Genomic DNA, 15,522 nt, shown 5'->3' on the forward strand with positions numbered 1-15,522 from the left:
TGGTCTGCAAAAAATTCCCTGCATGCAGCTTTCTATATAGCCCAGTGGTCCTGAAGATGCACGTGACATGCACCTTCCCTGACTATCCCATGTTGATGTCAGTGAAATGACCTCAGTGACCCACCAGCGCATACAATACCACAGAGAAGTAGCCCTTTCTGTTGATGTACTGCATCACAAGATGATATAGGGCCAAAATTGGGATATACGTGCCCGCTGAAGTTAGCGAATCCCATTGCCGCAAAGCCATCCACTACTTCCCACACATTGTCCAGAATCACAGTCCTTCGTACTAGGATGTGATTAATGGTCCTGCACACATTGCAACCCCTACAGTGTACTTTCCAACTCCAAACTGATTCGAGACTAACCAGTAGCAGTCTGGAGTTGCCATCTTCCACACAGCAATCGCCACTCGCTTTTCCACCATTAGGCCAGCTCTCATTTTGGTGTCCTTGTGCCGCAGGCCTGGGGCAAGCTCTGGACGGAGTTCAAGGAAGGTGGCTTTACGCGTATGAAAGTTCTGCAGCCACTGCTCATCATCCCATACCTGTTGCGGTTCAGTGATGAGACAGAACACAGCTTTATGCAAGCAAACAGGCTGGTCAGCGGAGATGGGCTGTTCTGCACCCCCTGCCTTCCACCTTCTCCTTTTATTATATTTCTCCCCCTAAGCATTACACACTGCTACACAAAGGAATGTATGACGTTGATTCATATGCTTAGTTACCATCCTCCATCTACTACAATCCTGGTTCTCAGGCCTTGAGCCCGGGCTAAAGAAACCTCCCACAGTTGCTGTCCAAACAATCAAGTTCTCAGGGTTCATATCTAGCCCTTGTCCTTGGATAGAGCAATGTGTGCATTGCTCCTAGGAAACAGTTAGGGTGTGCCCCGCCTGCTTCCAGGTGGAATAGCTAGACATTAACCCTTCACATACCTACATCACAATCCGATCCCACGACTTGGTGCTTGTTTCCTGAGCCCAACAGCGATGCTCCACCATGTGCAGCTGCTCCATGAATGCCAGCATCAATCTTGAAATGTTTCTTTCCAGGGCGCACAGCAGGGCAGGCACCATGGATTCCTATTCAGATTCACAGCTCATGAAACACTGCAGGATCAGCCACATTGTGTTCATAATGCTTATCCCAAGATTGGTGAGTGGTGCAGGATCCATGCTTTCAGGCAAAGATAGCAGGCACACAGTTTACAGGGGCAGCTGAAAAATGGCACGAAACGCAGTAGGATGCCCTTGGAATTATGGGACCGAGAAAACTGCACCATAAGGTGATCTTTCTGCCCCCATGATGCACTGCAATCCATTCCCAGAACTCCTAGTGGGAGAAGGTGGTGATTTGCACAGTGGGATAGCTACCCACAGTGCACTGCTCTCTCTGTTAGTGCTAGAATACCAACTGTGGACGTGCTCTGCTGACACAAGGAGTGTTGTGTGAACACGCGCAAGCGATGTAATTACAGCAGTTTATGATCGTCAGTGGAACTTAAGTCAACTTAACTCTGTAGTGTAGACACGGCCTTAGTCTCCACTACAGAGTTTTGCCGGCCTAGCTATGGTGGCTAGGAGTGTGGAAAAAATTGGCATAGCTATGCCAGCGAAACTCCCCAGTGTAGAAGCAGCTATGCTGACAGAAGAGTGCTTTTGTCAGCATAGCTAATGTCTCAGGGTCGAAAGGGGGAGGGGGGCTAGCTATGCTGGCAGAAAAACTCCTGCCAGCATATGCTGCACCTACGATAGGGGTCTCTGCTGGTATAGCTGTGCCAGAAAGGTATTTGTAGTGTAGAGAAGCCCACAGAGGTATTGTTAAAGTCCTACAGCCCTCCAAGTGTGGATGTAGTTATACCTCTATAAAGGTGCTGGTAGAGCTTATTACTGTAGTGAAAGGGGAACAAACTGTAAGAGTATTAGGCACCTTTGTATCAGTACGATTGCATCCACACTAGGGACTGTACCTAACCCACACCTGTATAAAAACTGCATGTTGACCAGGCTCTAGTCTCACAACAAAGCCTATGAGATGATGCCCTTTTTTACAGGTAGGGAAGCTGGAGAAAGATTAAAGGACTTGACCAAGTTCAGAGGAAATCCCTGGCAGAACCAGTAAAACCGTCATCGTGTGATTCCCAGTCCTGTGTCTTAACCACAGGTTCATCTTTCCTCCCCATGCAAAAGCAAGTGAGAATTATAGCACTGTGGTTCATCCAGCAAAGCAATAAATGTTTAACGGAAAGCATCTTCAGTCAGTTCCCACTGTGGCTAAATGAATAAGCAGCATTCATCTAATTCTGTGAGGAGTGTGCATCTATCTTGCACCCCAGTCCTTGACTTCCAAGAGACAGCACCCTTTCCAAATAGCCATAATACTCTAGTGATGTGATGCAAGTCACACCTCCCAGACCAGCCTTGACTGTTGGATGCCACGTACGGTTTATTTAGGGGAAGGTAGCATCCACTGTGTGCTATGTACACATTAGCGAAAATGCAGTGTATTTACAGCGAAACAATGCAGACCCCTTTGATTTTAGTCTAATTCCAGATGATTAAAGATTCTATTTGTGTTTATTAAACCCATCAGTTTAACTAAATGCAACAGCAAAATAATCTCTATCTGACTTCAATGACCATATTTTTACTTAGGACTTAGCTTGGTAAATATGTTGAGGCTCAGTTTGATTAACCACAGTAATTACCAGAGCAAAAAAAAGGAAATATATTTCATTTAATGATAATACAAGTTGCTTTTTCTTCCACTTTCATAGTACTTTAGTTATTGTCAAATGAATTCAAACTAGTTTGGATAAGGGCACTGCCACATGAATTGAAACCTGGCTTAAGAACGGTAAACAAAAGATAATGATAAACAGCCACATATCAAGTTGTGGAGAGGTGGATGCTACAGGGATCTTGCCTTATTTAACACCTTAATTAATTATATGGAAGTGAGAAAAGTTAAGAAAAGTCATAGATGATACTAGGTCATGTGGAATCACAAACACCAGTGAGGGAAGAGAAATAAAACAAAAGGAACTGCAGAGGGGGAAATATGGACAGAAAGCAACAAAACTGAATTCAGCTTAGAAAACTGCATGCGAACGCATGTGGAGAAAACTAATCCAAAATGTGGCTATTGAATGGGAAGGAGAAACCTGGAAAACTGTAATACTGAAAAATATCTGGGAGGAAGGAAGTAAAAAGCTGTTCCACAGTGATTTATGTAGGAATCCTGCACTGGCAGAGGTATTGACAGGATGGCTAATTTCTGTCCCTAATTTGTGTGTCCAGTTCCTACCTTGCTTTACAGGGTGGGAAGAGCTCCATAAACGCTACTGGACCACATGAAGTGGCTGCACTCTGGTCTGACTAAATCCTCAGTGCACAAAAGTCAAAGGAGTAAATCATGGAGCGGAGATGAGTGGAGAACTCGAGCTTCCTGCCTCTGAGAAGTCATCCATCCATCCTGATCTTCCCTCTCTGTAGGGCTTTCTGCCTGCTCTGTGGGAACAGAGAAGGACCAGAGCCTTTGCTGTTCAAAAATAAATGCTTATTATGCAGGGAGAGCTGTTTGTGAGAGAAGAGGGAATTGCTGGAGTTTCGCTTTCTGTCTTTCCTCACTGTGAGTTCCAGGGGGTCTCATCTAAGCTGTCTTGTTGATAGAATTCCTTGCTCACAGTTCTGAAATGGAACTTTCTTCTTTGAGATTTCCCAGCTAACTGTCAGTCATCCATGAAAGGCCCACTCCTTGGGTCCTGGCACTGCATCTGCCCAGAGTTATGGTGGTTAGAATTTGTGACTCTACCTCTGGATATGGGGAGGAACTTGAGGCTGCATAAACACTGTCACACATCCCCAAAGGCTAATCCCACCCACACAGTATGCATTTAGGCAGGCTGTGGAGGGCACAGAAGACTCTGTGTCCTGGATTAGACCTTCTGATTCTATGATTTATTTTTCCTTTCCTGAAATTATTTGGATACTCTATTGGTGGTGCCTTTTTCACTACCTCCCCTTCCCTGGAAACTTAAAAATACCATTACTGCAATACATTTTTACTTTGCAAATTCTTAAACTAGCTGAGCAGCTATTTCCAATACAGGGCAAATTTAGCACATGTCTATATTTCACAAAAGAGACATCCAGCTGGCCTCACTTTTATTCATAGACCTTAATGTGATTAGCAGAATGATAGACTGCTGAGTACATAAACAACTTGGGTACTGTGTGTCCAATATTAATCTTAGGAGTTCAGGAACATTTCAGCTCAGATAAGCAAAAAGAGCACAGGAGGGAGACGAATGTATGTTCTTGTCTGGTTTCTGGGGCACTTTAGGTGAGCTAAAACATTTTAATTTAATTTATAAAATTTCAGTTGAATGGGGGAAAAAAAAGATACTCTTCCCCCTCTCACACCTTTCCAAAATCTTAACAAGAACAAGGAGGAAGCATAATCTAGGCAACAGGCATAGCAAAATAAGTAAATAGTAATCTGAAGCAAAGTATTCTATGGTTAGAATCTCTTAATGCACCTCTGCTGATATGTATTATTGATAGCAATAGATAGCTCATTCTGGAGAAAAGGGCATACATCAGAATATCCAGGATATGAAGTGACATAATTTGATGGTAAAATTTCACTAGAATAGTTTTAATAATGTGTTGGTTGATGGATAAAGGCTTAATATAAGATTGCTTCATTATGTGTTGGTAAATGGAAGTCAATACCACTAAGATCAGTGTAGATTCACGATAACGTTAATGGACAATGATGGAAAAGTTTTAATCTACTGTAGCAGGGGTGGGAAAACTTTTTGGCTTGTGGGCCACATCTAGGTATAGAAATTGGTGGGCCATGAATGCTCATGAAATTGGGGTGGGGGCGGGAGGGTGGGAGAGCTCAGGCTGGGGGTGCGGGCTCTGGGGTGGGGCTGGGGGTTTGGGGTGCAGGAGGGTGTTCTGGGCTGGGACCAAGGGGTTTCGAGCGTGGGAGGGGGGTCAGGGCTGGGGCGGGGCGGGGGGTGGCTCAGTGGTGCAGGCTCTGGATGGCGCTTACCTCAAGCAGCTCCCGGAATCAGTGGCATGTCCCCCACACTCTGGCTCCTACGCGGAGGCACAGCCATGCGGCTCTGCTGCACACTGCCATGTCTGCAGGTGCCACACCTGTAGCTCCCAGCCGTGGTTCCCAGCAAATGGGAGCTGTGGGGGCGGCGTTTGGGGTGGGGGCAGTGTGCCGAGTGGAGTTCCCTGACTGCCCCTATATGTAGGAGCTGGAGTGGGGACATGCCGCTGCTTCCGGGAGCCGCGCAGAGTGGCCTCCGACCCCGCACCCCGGCTGGAGCGCCAGAGTGGGGCAAGCCCCAGACCCCGCTTCCCAGCGGGAGCTTGAGGGACAGATTAAAATGGCTGGCGGGCCGGATCTCACCCACGGGGAGTAGTTTGCCCACCCCTGTACTATAGGCAAGTAAGTGAGCTATGAACTACGGTCAGAGAGTGAACTGTGTTTGTTTCTTATATACAAGTGGAATTGTACTTTACAAAATCTCTCTCATGGATGTAGTAATAGTGACTTGAGTTTATATAACCTGTCAACCTGCATGTTCAAAGCAGTGTTGCCAACTCTTGTGATATTAGGTAATTTTTTTCTGTAGATTTTGGAATCAAGAGATTTCAGGAGAATTAAAAAATAAGTTTCTAGCCTTCATTGTTACAAAGGGAAACTTGAAAACATGACCCGAGTTCATCCTAAAGGTTCAGAAACCAGAAGGCAAGTAAAAAGCACCCCACATTTATTATAAAATACCTCATGATTTGGGGGACTGACTCATAGTTTTTGAATGCTTGAGATTGACAGTACTTCAAGGACCTCAATCCTGCAAATACAAACATGAGTCACTTTACCATTATTCAGTAGGACTATTCATGAGCATAACGCTACCTATGGGTATGTCTACATTGCAGCTGGGATCATGCTTCCCATTCCCAGCTTGAGCAGACACAGACATGCTAGCTCTGCTCGCAGGATAGCTGGGGTAGCACATGCAGCAGTTTGGACTAGTCAACAAAGTACAAACCCACCTGGACCTCTGTGTACATAGGGGGGCAGCTAGCCCAAGCCTCCTGCCATGCTACCCCTGGATAAACTGCCTTTTTAGCACACTAGCTGGAGTGGAGCTAGTCCATATCTGCCTACTTCAACTGAGAAGCACCCTCCCAGCTGCAGTGTAGATGTATCCTTTGTGTGTGTCTTTAGGTTCTGAGCCAAAGCGCTTTAAAAATATTGCAAAGGAATTGTATTGAATTACAGACTATAGGCCAGTGATGTGGCATTTGGATACATCAGGTCTGAATTTGCTCCTATTTGTGTATAAAACTAATTTCACCCACCATTGAACTGCAATGATGTGGACTGAGGTGACCCTCCAGATTGAAATTCAGAGAAATTTTAACAGTGCGCAGCAGCAGCACCCAACATACCAAGGCAGGAAGTTAAAAATTCCTCCTAATGATGTCAAAGCCCTTTACAGCACTTGAATGTATCCTCACAACACCCCATGTGAAGAAAGGAAATCTTATTCCTGTTCTACGGGTCAAGAAACTGAAGCAAAGAGGGACTAAGACCCACATCCTCAAAAGTATTTAGGTGCCTAAATAACTCTTGAGGATCGGGGCCTAGATGACTTGCCTAAGATTATACATGAAGTTGTGGAGGAGCCAGGAATAGAACTCCGGAGTCTGATTCACCACTGCACTATTCCAAGTTCATATGAGTGGAACTCCACTGAAACCAGTGAAGGTCCATTGGCATAAAAGTACTGCAATGGCAAATCCAGAACTTCTGAATCTCAGACCTGTGCCTTCATCATAAGAATATCTTCCTTCTGCTTGAATATGAATAAAGAATATGGGAAAAGGATGTCGGTGTGGACATTTATTAAAATATTTATTTGGGATATTTGTGAAATGTATTAGTTGGTTTTGTTTTGTACCATTTATATAGTTATATCTAGAACACCGGGAGAGGAAGATGGAGCCTGTCCTTTTACTAAGGGAGACTTTGCTTCAAAACTCATTGCATTATTTTTGGAAAGTAACTCCTTTCAGGCTGACATAATAAAATATGCTCTTCTGTAATCTGCTTGGACAGTAGACAATGTAGAGTTCATGGTGACAAACTTAGCTGCCATCGGTGGAGGTGAGAGATGCTGTCTCTGGAAACAGAGATGGAAACAGAGATGATGCAATCACCTGACCTCAGTGAACAGATATCTAACTAGTTAGTATTTGAAGTTTGTCCCCTCCGCATGCTGTGAAGAGTTTGCATAACTTTGTAAATCTATGTCTGGTTTAAACGAGGTCTGTCAAGTGATTAAAATTAATCACGATTAATCGCACGGTTAAACAATAATAGAATACCATTTATTTAAATATTTTTGATGTTTTCTACATTTTCAAATATATTGATTTCAATTACAACACAGAATACGAAGTACACAGTGCTCACTTATATATATATATATATTATTATTATTATTATTACAAATATTTGCACGGTAAAAAAACCAAAAGAAATAGTATTTTTCAATTCACCTAAGTACTGTAGTGTAATCTCTTTATCATGCAAGTTGAACTTATAAATGTAGAATTATGTACAAAACCCCCAGCATTCAAAAATAAAACAATGTAAAACTTTAGAGCCTACAAGTCCACTCAGTCCTACTCGTTGTTCAGCCAATCGCTCAGACAAACAAATTTGTTTACATTTGCAGGAGATAATGTTGTCTGCTTCTTGTTCACAAGTAATCTGAAAGTGAGAACAGGCATTCTCATGGCACTGTTGTAGCCAGCATCGCAAGATATTTACGTGCCAGATGCGCTAAAGATTCATATGTCCCTTCATGCTTCAAACACCATTCCAGGGGATATGCGTCCATACTGATGATGGGTTCTGCTCGATAACAATCCAAAGCAGTGCAGACTGACTGTTCATTTTCATTACCTGAGTAAGATGCCACCAGCAGAGGGTTGATTTTCTTTTTTGGTGGTTCGGGTTCTGTAGTTTCCGCATCAGAGTGTTGCTCTTTTAAGACTTCTGAAAGCATGCTCCACACCTCATTCCTCTCAGATTTTGGAAGGCACTTCAGATTCTTAAACCTTGGGTTGAGTGCTGTAGCTATCTTTAAAAAATCTCCAGTGAAAGTGTTCTTAAAATGAAAAACATGTGCTGGGTTATCATAGAATCATAGAATATCAGGGTTGGAAGGGACCCCAGAAGGTCATCTAGTCCAACCCCCTGCTCAAAGCAGGACCAATTCCCAGTTAAATCATCCCAGCCAGGGCTTTGTCAAGCCTGACCTTAAAAACCTCTAAGGAAGGAGATTCTACCACCTCCCTAGGTAACGCATTCCAGTGTTTCACCACCCTCTTAGTGAAAAAGTTTTTCCTAATATCCAATCTAAACCTCCCCCATCCGAGACTGAAAAGGAGTACCTGTGGCACCTTAGAGACTAACCAATTTATTTGAGCATAAGCTTTCGTGAGCTACAGCTCACTTCATCGGATGCATCGGATGCTGTAGCTCACGAAAGCTTATGCTCAAATAAATTGGTTAGTCTCTAAGGTGCCACAAGTACTCCTTTTCTTTTTGCGAATACAGACTAACATGGCTGCTACTCTGAAACCCATCTGAGACTGCTGTAACATGAAATATATGGCAGAATGTGGGAAACCAGAGCGTCATCAGTATGAAAGCATGTCCTCTGGAATGGTGGCAAAAGCATGAAGGGGCACACGAATGTTTAGCATATCTGGCACGTAAATACCTTGCAATGCCGGCTACAAAAGTGCTATGCAAATACCTGTTCTTACTTTCAGGTGACATTGTAAATAAGAAGAGGCAGCATTATCTCCTGTAAATGTAAACAAATTTGTTTGTCTTAGCAATTGGCTGCACAAGAAGTAGGACTGAGTGGACTTGTAGGCTCTGAAGTTTTACATTGTTTTGTTTTTGAGTCCAGTTATGTAACAAAAAAATTTTACATTTGTAAGTTATACTTTCACGATAAAGAGATTGCACAACAGTACTTGTATGATGTGAATTGAAAAATACTGTTTCTTTTGTTTATCATTTTTACAGTGCAAATATTTGTTATAAAAATATGTTTGATTAATACTTTGTTTTAAATTACAACACAGAATACAATATGTATGAAAATGTAGAAAAACGTCCAAAATATTTAATAAATTTCAATTGGTATTCTATTGTTTAACAGTGCGAGTAAAACTGTGATTAATCACGATTAATTTTTTTTAGTTAATCACATGAGTTAACTCCGATTAATCAACAACTCTAGTTTAAACTGGTATATTTTCCTGACAGGTGCTAGGCAGGTGTTAATGAACATATTTAGGTTTCGCAGACTTCAATATGTATAATATAAAAAGAAAAGGAGTCCTTGTGGCACCTTAGAGAGGTGCCACAAGGACTCCTTTTCTTTTTGCGAATACAGACTAACAAGGCTGCTACTCTGAAACCGGTGTATAATATAATGTTTCTCTATAAGCATTTTTTTTCTATTTTCATCAATTTAAGCTTTCTCAGTTGTAGGAAATTATGGGGGTTGGACAACATGGGAATCAGACAATAATTACTGAATGACTATAGATGTTGGGATTCAAAATGTTAAAGCTTAATAGCTGTTAAAATACAAATTGTCAACATCGTATGAAAAAGTAAAACACCTTAAATCAAACTAATGAGATCTCAAGCAGCATTTTTCTTACTGTGTCTAGCTGTATATTTTGAGTATTAATTAATGGAAAAATTTTTCATCAGTTTGTGTGTGTACAGTGAAATCAACATTTACTAACAAAAATCTAGTCCTTCCAAGCCTAAAAACATATTTTTGAATGCTGATTGCCTCTAGTATCACAATCACTTATGATTTTATTCTCCTTTGATTCTCATCTCTTTCCTAACACCTCGCTCTGACAAATTTTATCCAGCTAATGAAGCAACCTGCTGGAACAGCACCTTCATTGCTGGCATTCAGGTTCCTACAAGAATAATGTGCCTGACACTTCTCTGTAAACACAAATCAGCTTTTTTCCACAGTGAGCCAGTTAACCCCATCTCCACTGCTGAGGTGAAATTCGATTTTTCTTTTAATTACCATTTTTAATTACCAGATTTAATAACAGAAAGCAAATGATTTAGAGAAATCAAATAATAAAGTGGGAGTATTAAGGTTTATTATCCATTGCACTGGTAATGCTTTGGTGTATATTGTGTGCCAGTGTTTTTTACCAGCATGTCATCTAACTCTGCTCAATAGCAGAAAAATAGGTAAGAAATTTCTTAGTGCACACATACCTTTGGAGAATTGCTATGGCAGCAGTAGCCTAGATATTATGCTGGTGATTCAAAGAACAATATAATCATCGCTGCAGGTCAAGGTGGTTCAGTCTTTGCTGTCACACCACACTGATTGGCTATTTAGGGTTGCCGTTGAAAACCACTTAAACTGCAACTAGGATGCTGCAGTGCAGTTCCACAGAGGCTTTCACCAGGTTAGCTGATGATACCTTTGCTCCAGTAACTGCACCTGGTGGCTTACAGTTCAGCAATTATGCTTTAGCGTCTTCCTTCTGGTATATTGAGCTATAAATAACAGGACCAGTCCACCTGACTGCTTCCCATACCCTCTATGACAGCATTTTTGATTGATTGGGTTAGAGCATCTCACAGTGCACACAGAGGCTTCTCCGTCCAAAGCCCATGACTTTGGAATGATTATTCTGGGGCAAGGCTAAAATGTTTTTTTATTTTCTTTTTCAATTTATCTATGTGGGTTTCTTTTGCTGGGCTTAGTTTTATATTTTTGGGAGTTCTAAAGGTATTATTATTATTTTATGTTATTTTTAGAGTTGGGACATTGTTGTCAATTACCATTTTTATTACGGGGCTTGGATGTCTTTGGGCATTAGCATTTAACAAAAATTGATTTTTGTTTTCTTATTTAGGCAAGTTTAACTGTTTATAAGATTAATGGCTTAAATTTTCTCAAAAGACTAATGATTTTGGGCCTCCAATCTGAGGATCATTTTCAGAAAGTGCTGAGCACCTGCTCTCTGAAGATCAATATCCTTTAAGTCATTTCAATTTGAGTACCCAAAAACTGAGGTACCCATAACCACTCGTCACTTTTGAAAATGTTATGCCCTTAAACCTAACAATATTTAAATCAAAATTATACCTGCATAGTGGTTCTAGTCACCAATAAAAGACAGGATACCAATAATTTCTAAATGGCCACAATGGGTAGATAAGCCATTGTCTCCCAGCCTTTTGGGCAATGGAACCAACTACAACGTTGGCTATTCCCACTAGCGCAGGTTGACTCCCATTCCTTTGTACCTGCTCTGACCTTCATTGGAGTTTGGGTTCCTCTCAAGCCCAATTTCACAATAGCCAGTAGGGGGCAAGGAGCAGCCCAAGCTCAACGGCGACCAACAACACAACTGAATAGGAGGCAAGTAGTGGCGGCACACTAGAATTCAAGACAGGGACTCAGCATTAAGGTGCGAGTGAAAGTCAGGACCCTATTAATCGAAGGGTTACCCGAACAAGTTACTTTGGTCATTGCCAAAATACATGGATGGAATGAATCCCTTCCCCCTATTTTTCAAGCAGACTATAGAATAATTAAATATGTTCCCAAACTGACTTAGGTTAGCACTTTCAGAGGAGAAAGAATCTGCTCAGTTCTTCCAAGCATTTCTGTTTCATTGAAAAACAGTTAAAAATAACAGGGTAGAATTAACAAGATGTAATACAAAGCTAAAATATATGTCTAAATTGAGATAATGGCCAAAAGACTTTTGGCTGTTGGTTTGCTTGGCTCTGGGAATATGATTCTATCACTGTCTGTTGTCATATATTTATCCAGAAATATACCCAGATACTGCTGTACTTGTGTTATTTTTATTAAGGCCCCTCCATGGACTTGAATATTAGCAGGGCATGAGGTTACATTCTGCAGGAGGTAGTTGCATGTCTGCTTATTTTTTTTTTTAATGGATAGCTGAAGGCTGAAGTCCAATGTGTGAATGTCACACTATGGAATATATAAAATACTACTATGGATAGCACAGAAAACTCTTACATGTGACCAGACAGACTCATGTTACCAACAAAGTATCTGGAAGAAATCTGAAGATATTCTTAAGGTGTACAAAATATAGGCCCCAGACCTGCAGTTCTTACTTAGACAAAGCTCCTCATGATCTCTCAGTTGATGTTTTGCCTGAGGATTGAGCAAGGATTGCAGGACTGGGATCATACTGTGACCAAAGAGTTGGATGTGATCCTGACTCTAGATGCATGCATTTGAGGCTAGTGTTGGCTATAAATGAGTGGTCAAAAGCCCATTGGGATTCTTGCCATTGATCTCACAGGGCTCTGGTCAGGCCCATAATCTCTAGCATACATTGTATGTAGTCCCAGATATTTATGTAGAGCTATGAGCTTTGAACTTTTGATATGAAAAATAAAAGCAGGAAACTCCAGGCATATGTCAATATATTAATTAATATCCTATTTGAGTCTTGACACCATTCTATATTTTTATGCCATCACTTTGTATGCACATGCTTAATGAGAAAAGACATCCTATTTCACAAAGGGATCCAGAAACAGCCAGGCCAGAGTAGACCAGTCCATTTATGCCAGGATCCTGTCTCTGATAGTGCCAGAAACTATACGTTAGCCAATAAATACAGAAAAGGGAGCCACTAATAAACAGAAGGAAACCAAAAATCCATGGAAAACATTATAACCAGACACATGTATCTGACTAACATAGATGTCACCTGTAGGGCTTTTAGTGGGCGGACATATGGATACTAAATGACTACATCTATATTTCTGTAGTGTATGTTGGTAGCAGCACAGTTCAGTACTGACCTTTATACATTTCAAACACAATTACCTATGCATTAGTCCTAACAAATTCCTCTAGCTCAATCCGTTCAGAAAGCCACTAACAGTAAATAACATGAGTATGCTGATGCATAAATTTTACATACTACAGGATGACTTACAGCATCACAAGGGATTTTGAATGTATTAAATCAGTCTGTTTGACATTTAGGGGGGTGACTGTTATTAACAGTACTGGGATACATCAAAGCTTGAAGCAGAAAATAAAGAAAACATCTATAACAAAATAAAGATGAAAATATTTATAACAATCAGTTACATCCCATGGGCCTGATCCTGGTCCCTGAAGATCAATGGCAAAATTCCCATTGATTTTGCTGGGAATGGGATTAGGCTTCAAGTATCTCTTCAAAGAGAATACTAAATATTTTGCAGTCACATATAACAGCCTTGCAAGCTCATCATGCAAATTTACCAGCTCAGGCAAAAATTCTATGAATCTACCCTTCATTCCAACCCACTGTAGATTTTTAATAGATATTTCAAAATAATAATAATATTTTGTATTTATATAGTATTTTCCATATGAATAAGAATTTATGTAGTACCTTCCATATGGATAAACTTTACAAATATTGAGTGAAGCATAATCAGCCCTGAGAGAAGAGGATTATCGCTCCCCATTTTATAGACTGAGCAAAGTAAATTGCAGAAAGTTTAAGACCAACAATTTTAAAAGTGGCCACTTATTTCTCAGCTGTTGAATGCTCAACTTGAGCCAGCCAAAACCTGATTTTCTGCAGCACTGTGCAACCAGCGCTTCCATTGACCTCAAATGGATTTGTGTGAACTCAGCACCTCTGGAAATCAGGCCTGTGTTTTGAATTAGGTACAGTGGACACTCCTGAAAATTTTGTCCTTAGTGACTTGCCAAAGTTGTCTGAGGAAATCTTTGCTAGAGTCCAGAAGAGACCCTATATTTCCCAGGTCTCAGTCTCCTATCTTAAACTCAGGGTCATTTTTCCTCCCTTCACCTATGTTGCTTTCTAATTTGCACTTGAGGTGTGTCTGCCTGTTATTTTCACTTTTTTCTCCTTGCTAGTAAGGAACAATTTACATTTAACTGTAGTGATCATCATCTTAGACATTAATTTAATACATTGATGAATACAACTGCTGAAATCTTTAATACCATAAATTAAAACATATTGTAATATTCTATTCCTGGTCTATAGGTGATATATGCTTTGAACACTAAAAATGATGAGCATGAGGCCAGTATACAGGCTCTTAAAGAAGCCCATCAAGAGGAAATTCAGCGCATCCTTGCTGAGACAAGGGAAACCATTCTCCAATATAAATGTAAAGTAGGAGAAGAGCAGGAGCTACGAAAGCATATTCAGACCCTTGAAGATACACTGGAGCAACACACAAGGCTAAAGGAGGAAACCTTAGTAGAATTTACCATGTGCAAGAAGCAGGTGGAAGAGAAGGCATTCAGAACAGAGGCAAAACATACTGAAACGATCATTACCCTTTCCAAGGAGATGCTAGATTCAAAGACAGACTTTGAAAACAAGCCTCAACATTTCAACCAGGAGTCCGAGAGCCTGGTAAATGAATGTAAGCCATTTAGGCAAGATAAATTGGATAAAAAGGAGACAATAGATGAAAAATGCAGCATAGAGTTGCGGGCTCTAATTAATGAAATGGAAAACCTCAAGAGGGAGAACCAGAAAATAACTGAAGAATATGCTCAGAAAGCCAGCAAACTACAAGCCTCTTACAAGAAAGAAAAAGAGACTTTGAAAAAAGCCATGCAGCAGTCAGTGGCCGATACACAGCAACAGTGCCAGCAAAGAGCAACAGAGCAGAAGAAAAGCTCTGAGGCCCAGGAAGCTGCTTTGCGGCAGCAGGCGAAGAAGCTGGAAGCTGAGCTGGAGGTGAAAGGCCAGAAGATAAATGAGTTGAAGAAGCATTCCCAGAAGCTGAAGGAGAAGATGCAGGTAGAATGGGAGATGCTGATCCATCTGCCTATAAAGTAGCAAATTACTAAATCTTTAAAATTCTGTTTTATAAAAGCGTTTTTTCTTTCTATAAATAGCCCTTTGAGTTAAGTGCTTTGTAAGCACTAGAGAAGTGTAAGGCAAGAGGGAGAAACTTAATTAACTGACAGAGTTTCGGAGACAATTAAGAATCCATTGGGGAGCCTTCCGGAACAGCACCCTCTCTTAAAGCTGTAGATGATGCGTGGGGGAGAGAGGTGAACCTTGTGCCTTGACTGAAAACTTATCCTCCCCTCAGCTGCCAGGTGAATCATAGAATCATAGAATCATAGAATATCAGGGTTGGAAGGGACCCCAGAAGGTCATCTAGTCCAACCCCCTGCTCAAAGCAGGACCAATTCCCAGTTAAATCATCCCAGCCAGGGCTTTGTCAAGCCTGACCTTAAAAACCTCTAAGGAAGGAGATTCTACCACCTCCCTAGGTAACGCATTCCAGTGTTTCACCACCCTCTTAGTGAAAAAGTTTTTCCTAATATCCAATCTAAACCTCCCCCACTGCAACT

General features: G+C 41.2%; 1 protein-coding gene across 2 annotated transcripts in view; it reads left to right on the forward strand.

Annotated features, from left to right (window-relative positions):
• The window catches only part of FAM184B (family with sequence similarity 184 member B), a 92,993-nt gene that overhangs the window by 24,755 nt on the left and 52,716 nt on the right, over window positions 1–15,522 (forward strand). For both annotated transcript variants that reach the window (XM_073342435.1, XM_073342436.1), the window contains exon 2: window positions 14,189–14,959. In XM_073342435.1, the coding sequence (XP_073198536.1) occupies window positions 14,189–14,959 (771 nt within the window). The remainder of the gene's footprint in view (window positions 1–14,188; window positions 14,960–15,522) is intronic.

The sequence above is a fragment of the Lepidochelys kempii genome, chromosome 4 (assembly GCF_965140265.1).
Source record: "Lepidochelys kempii isolate rLepKem1 chromosome 4, rLepKem1.hap2, whole genome shotgun sequence".
Lineage (NCBI taxonomy): Eukaryota > Metazoa > Chordata > Testudines > Cheloniidae > Lepidochelys > Lepidochelys kempii.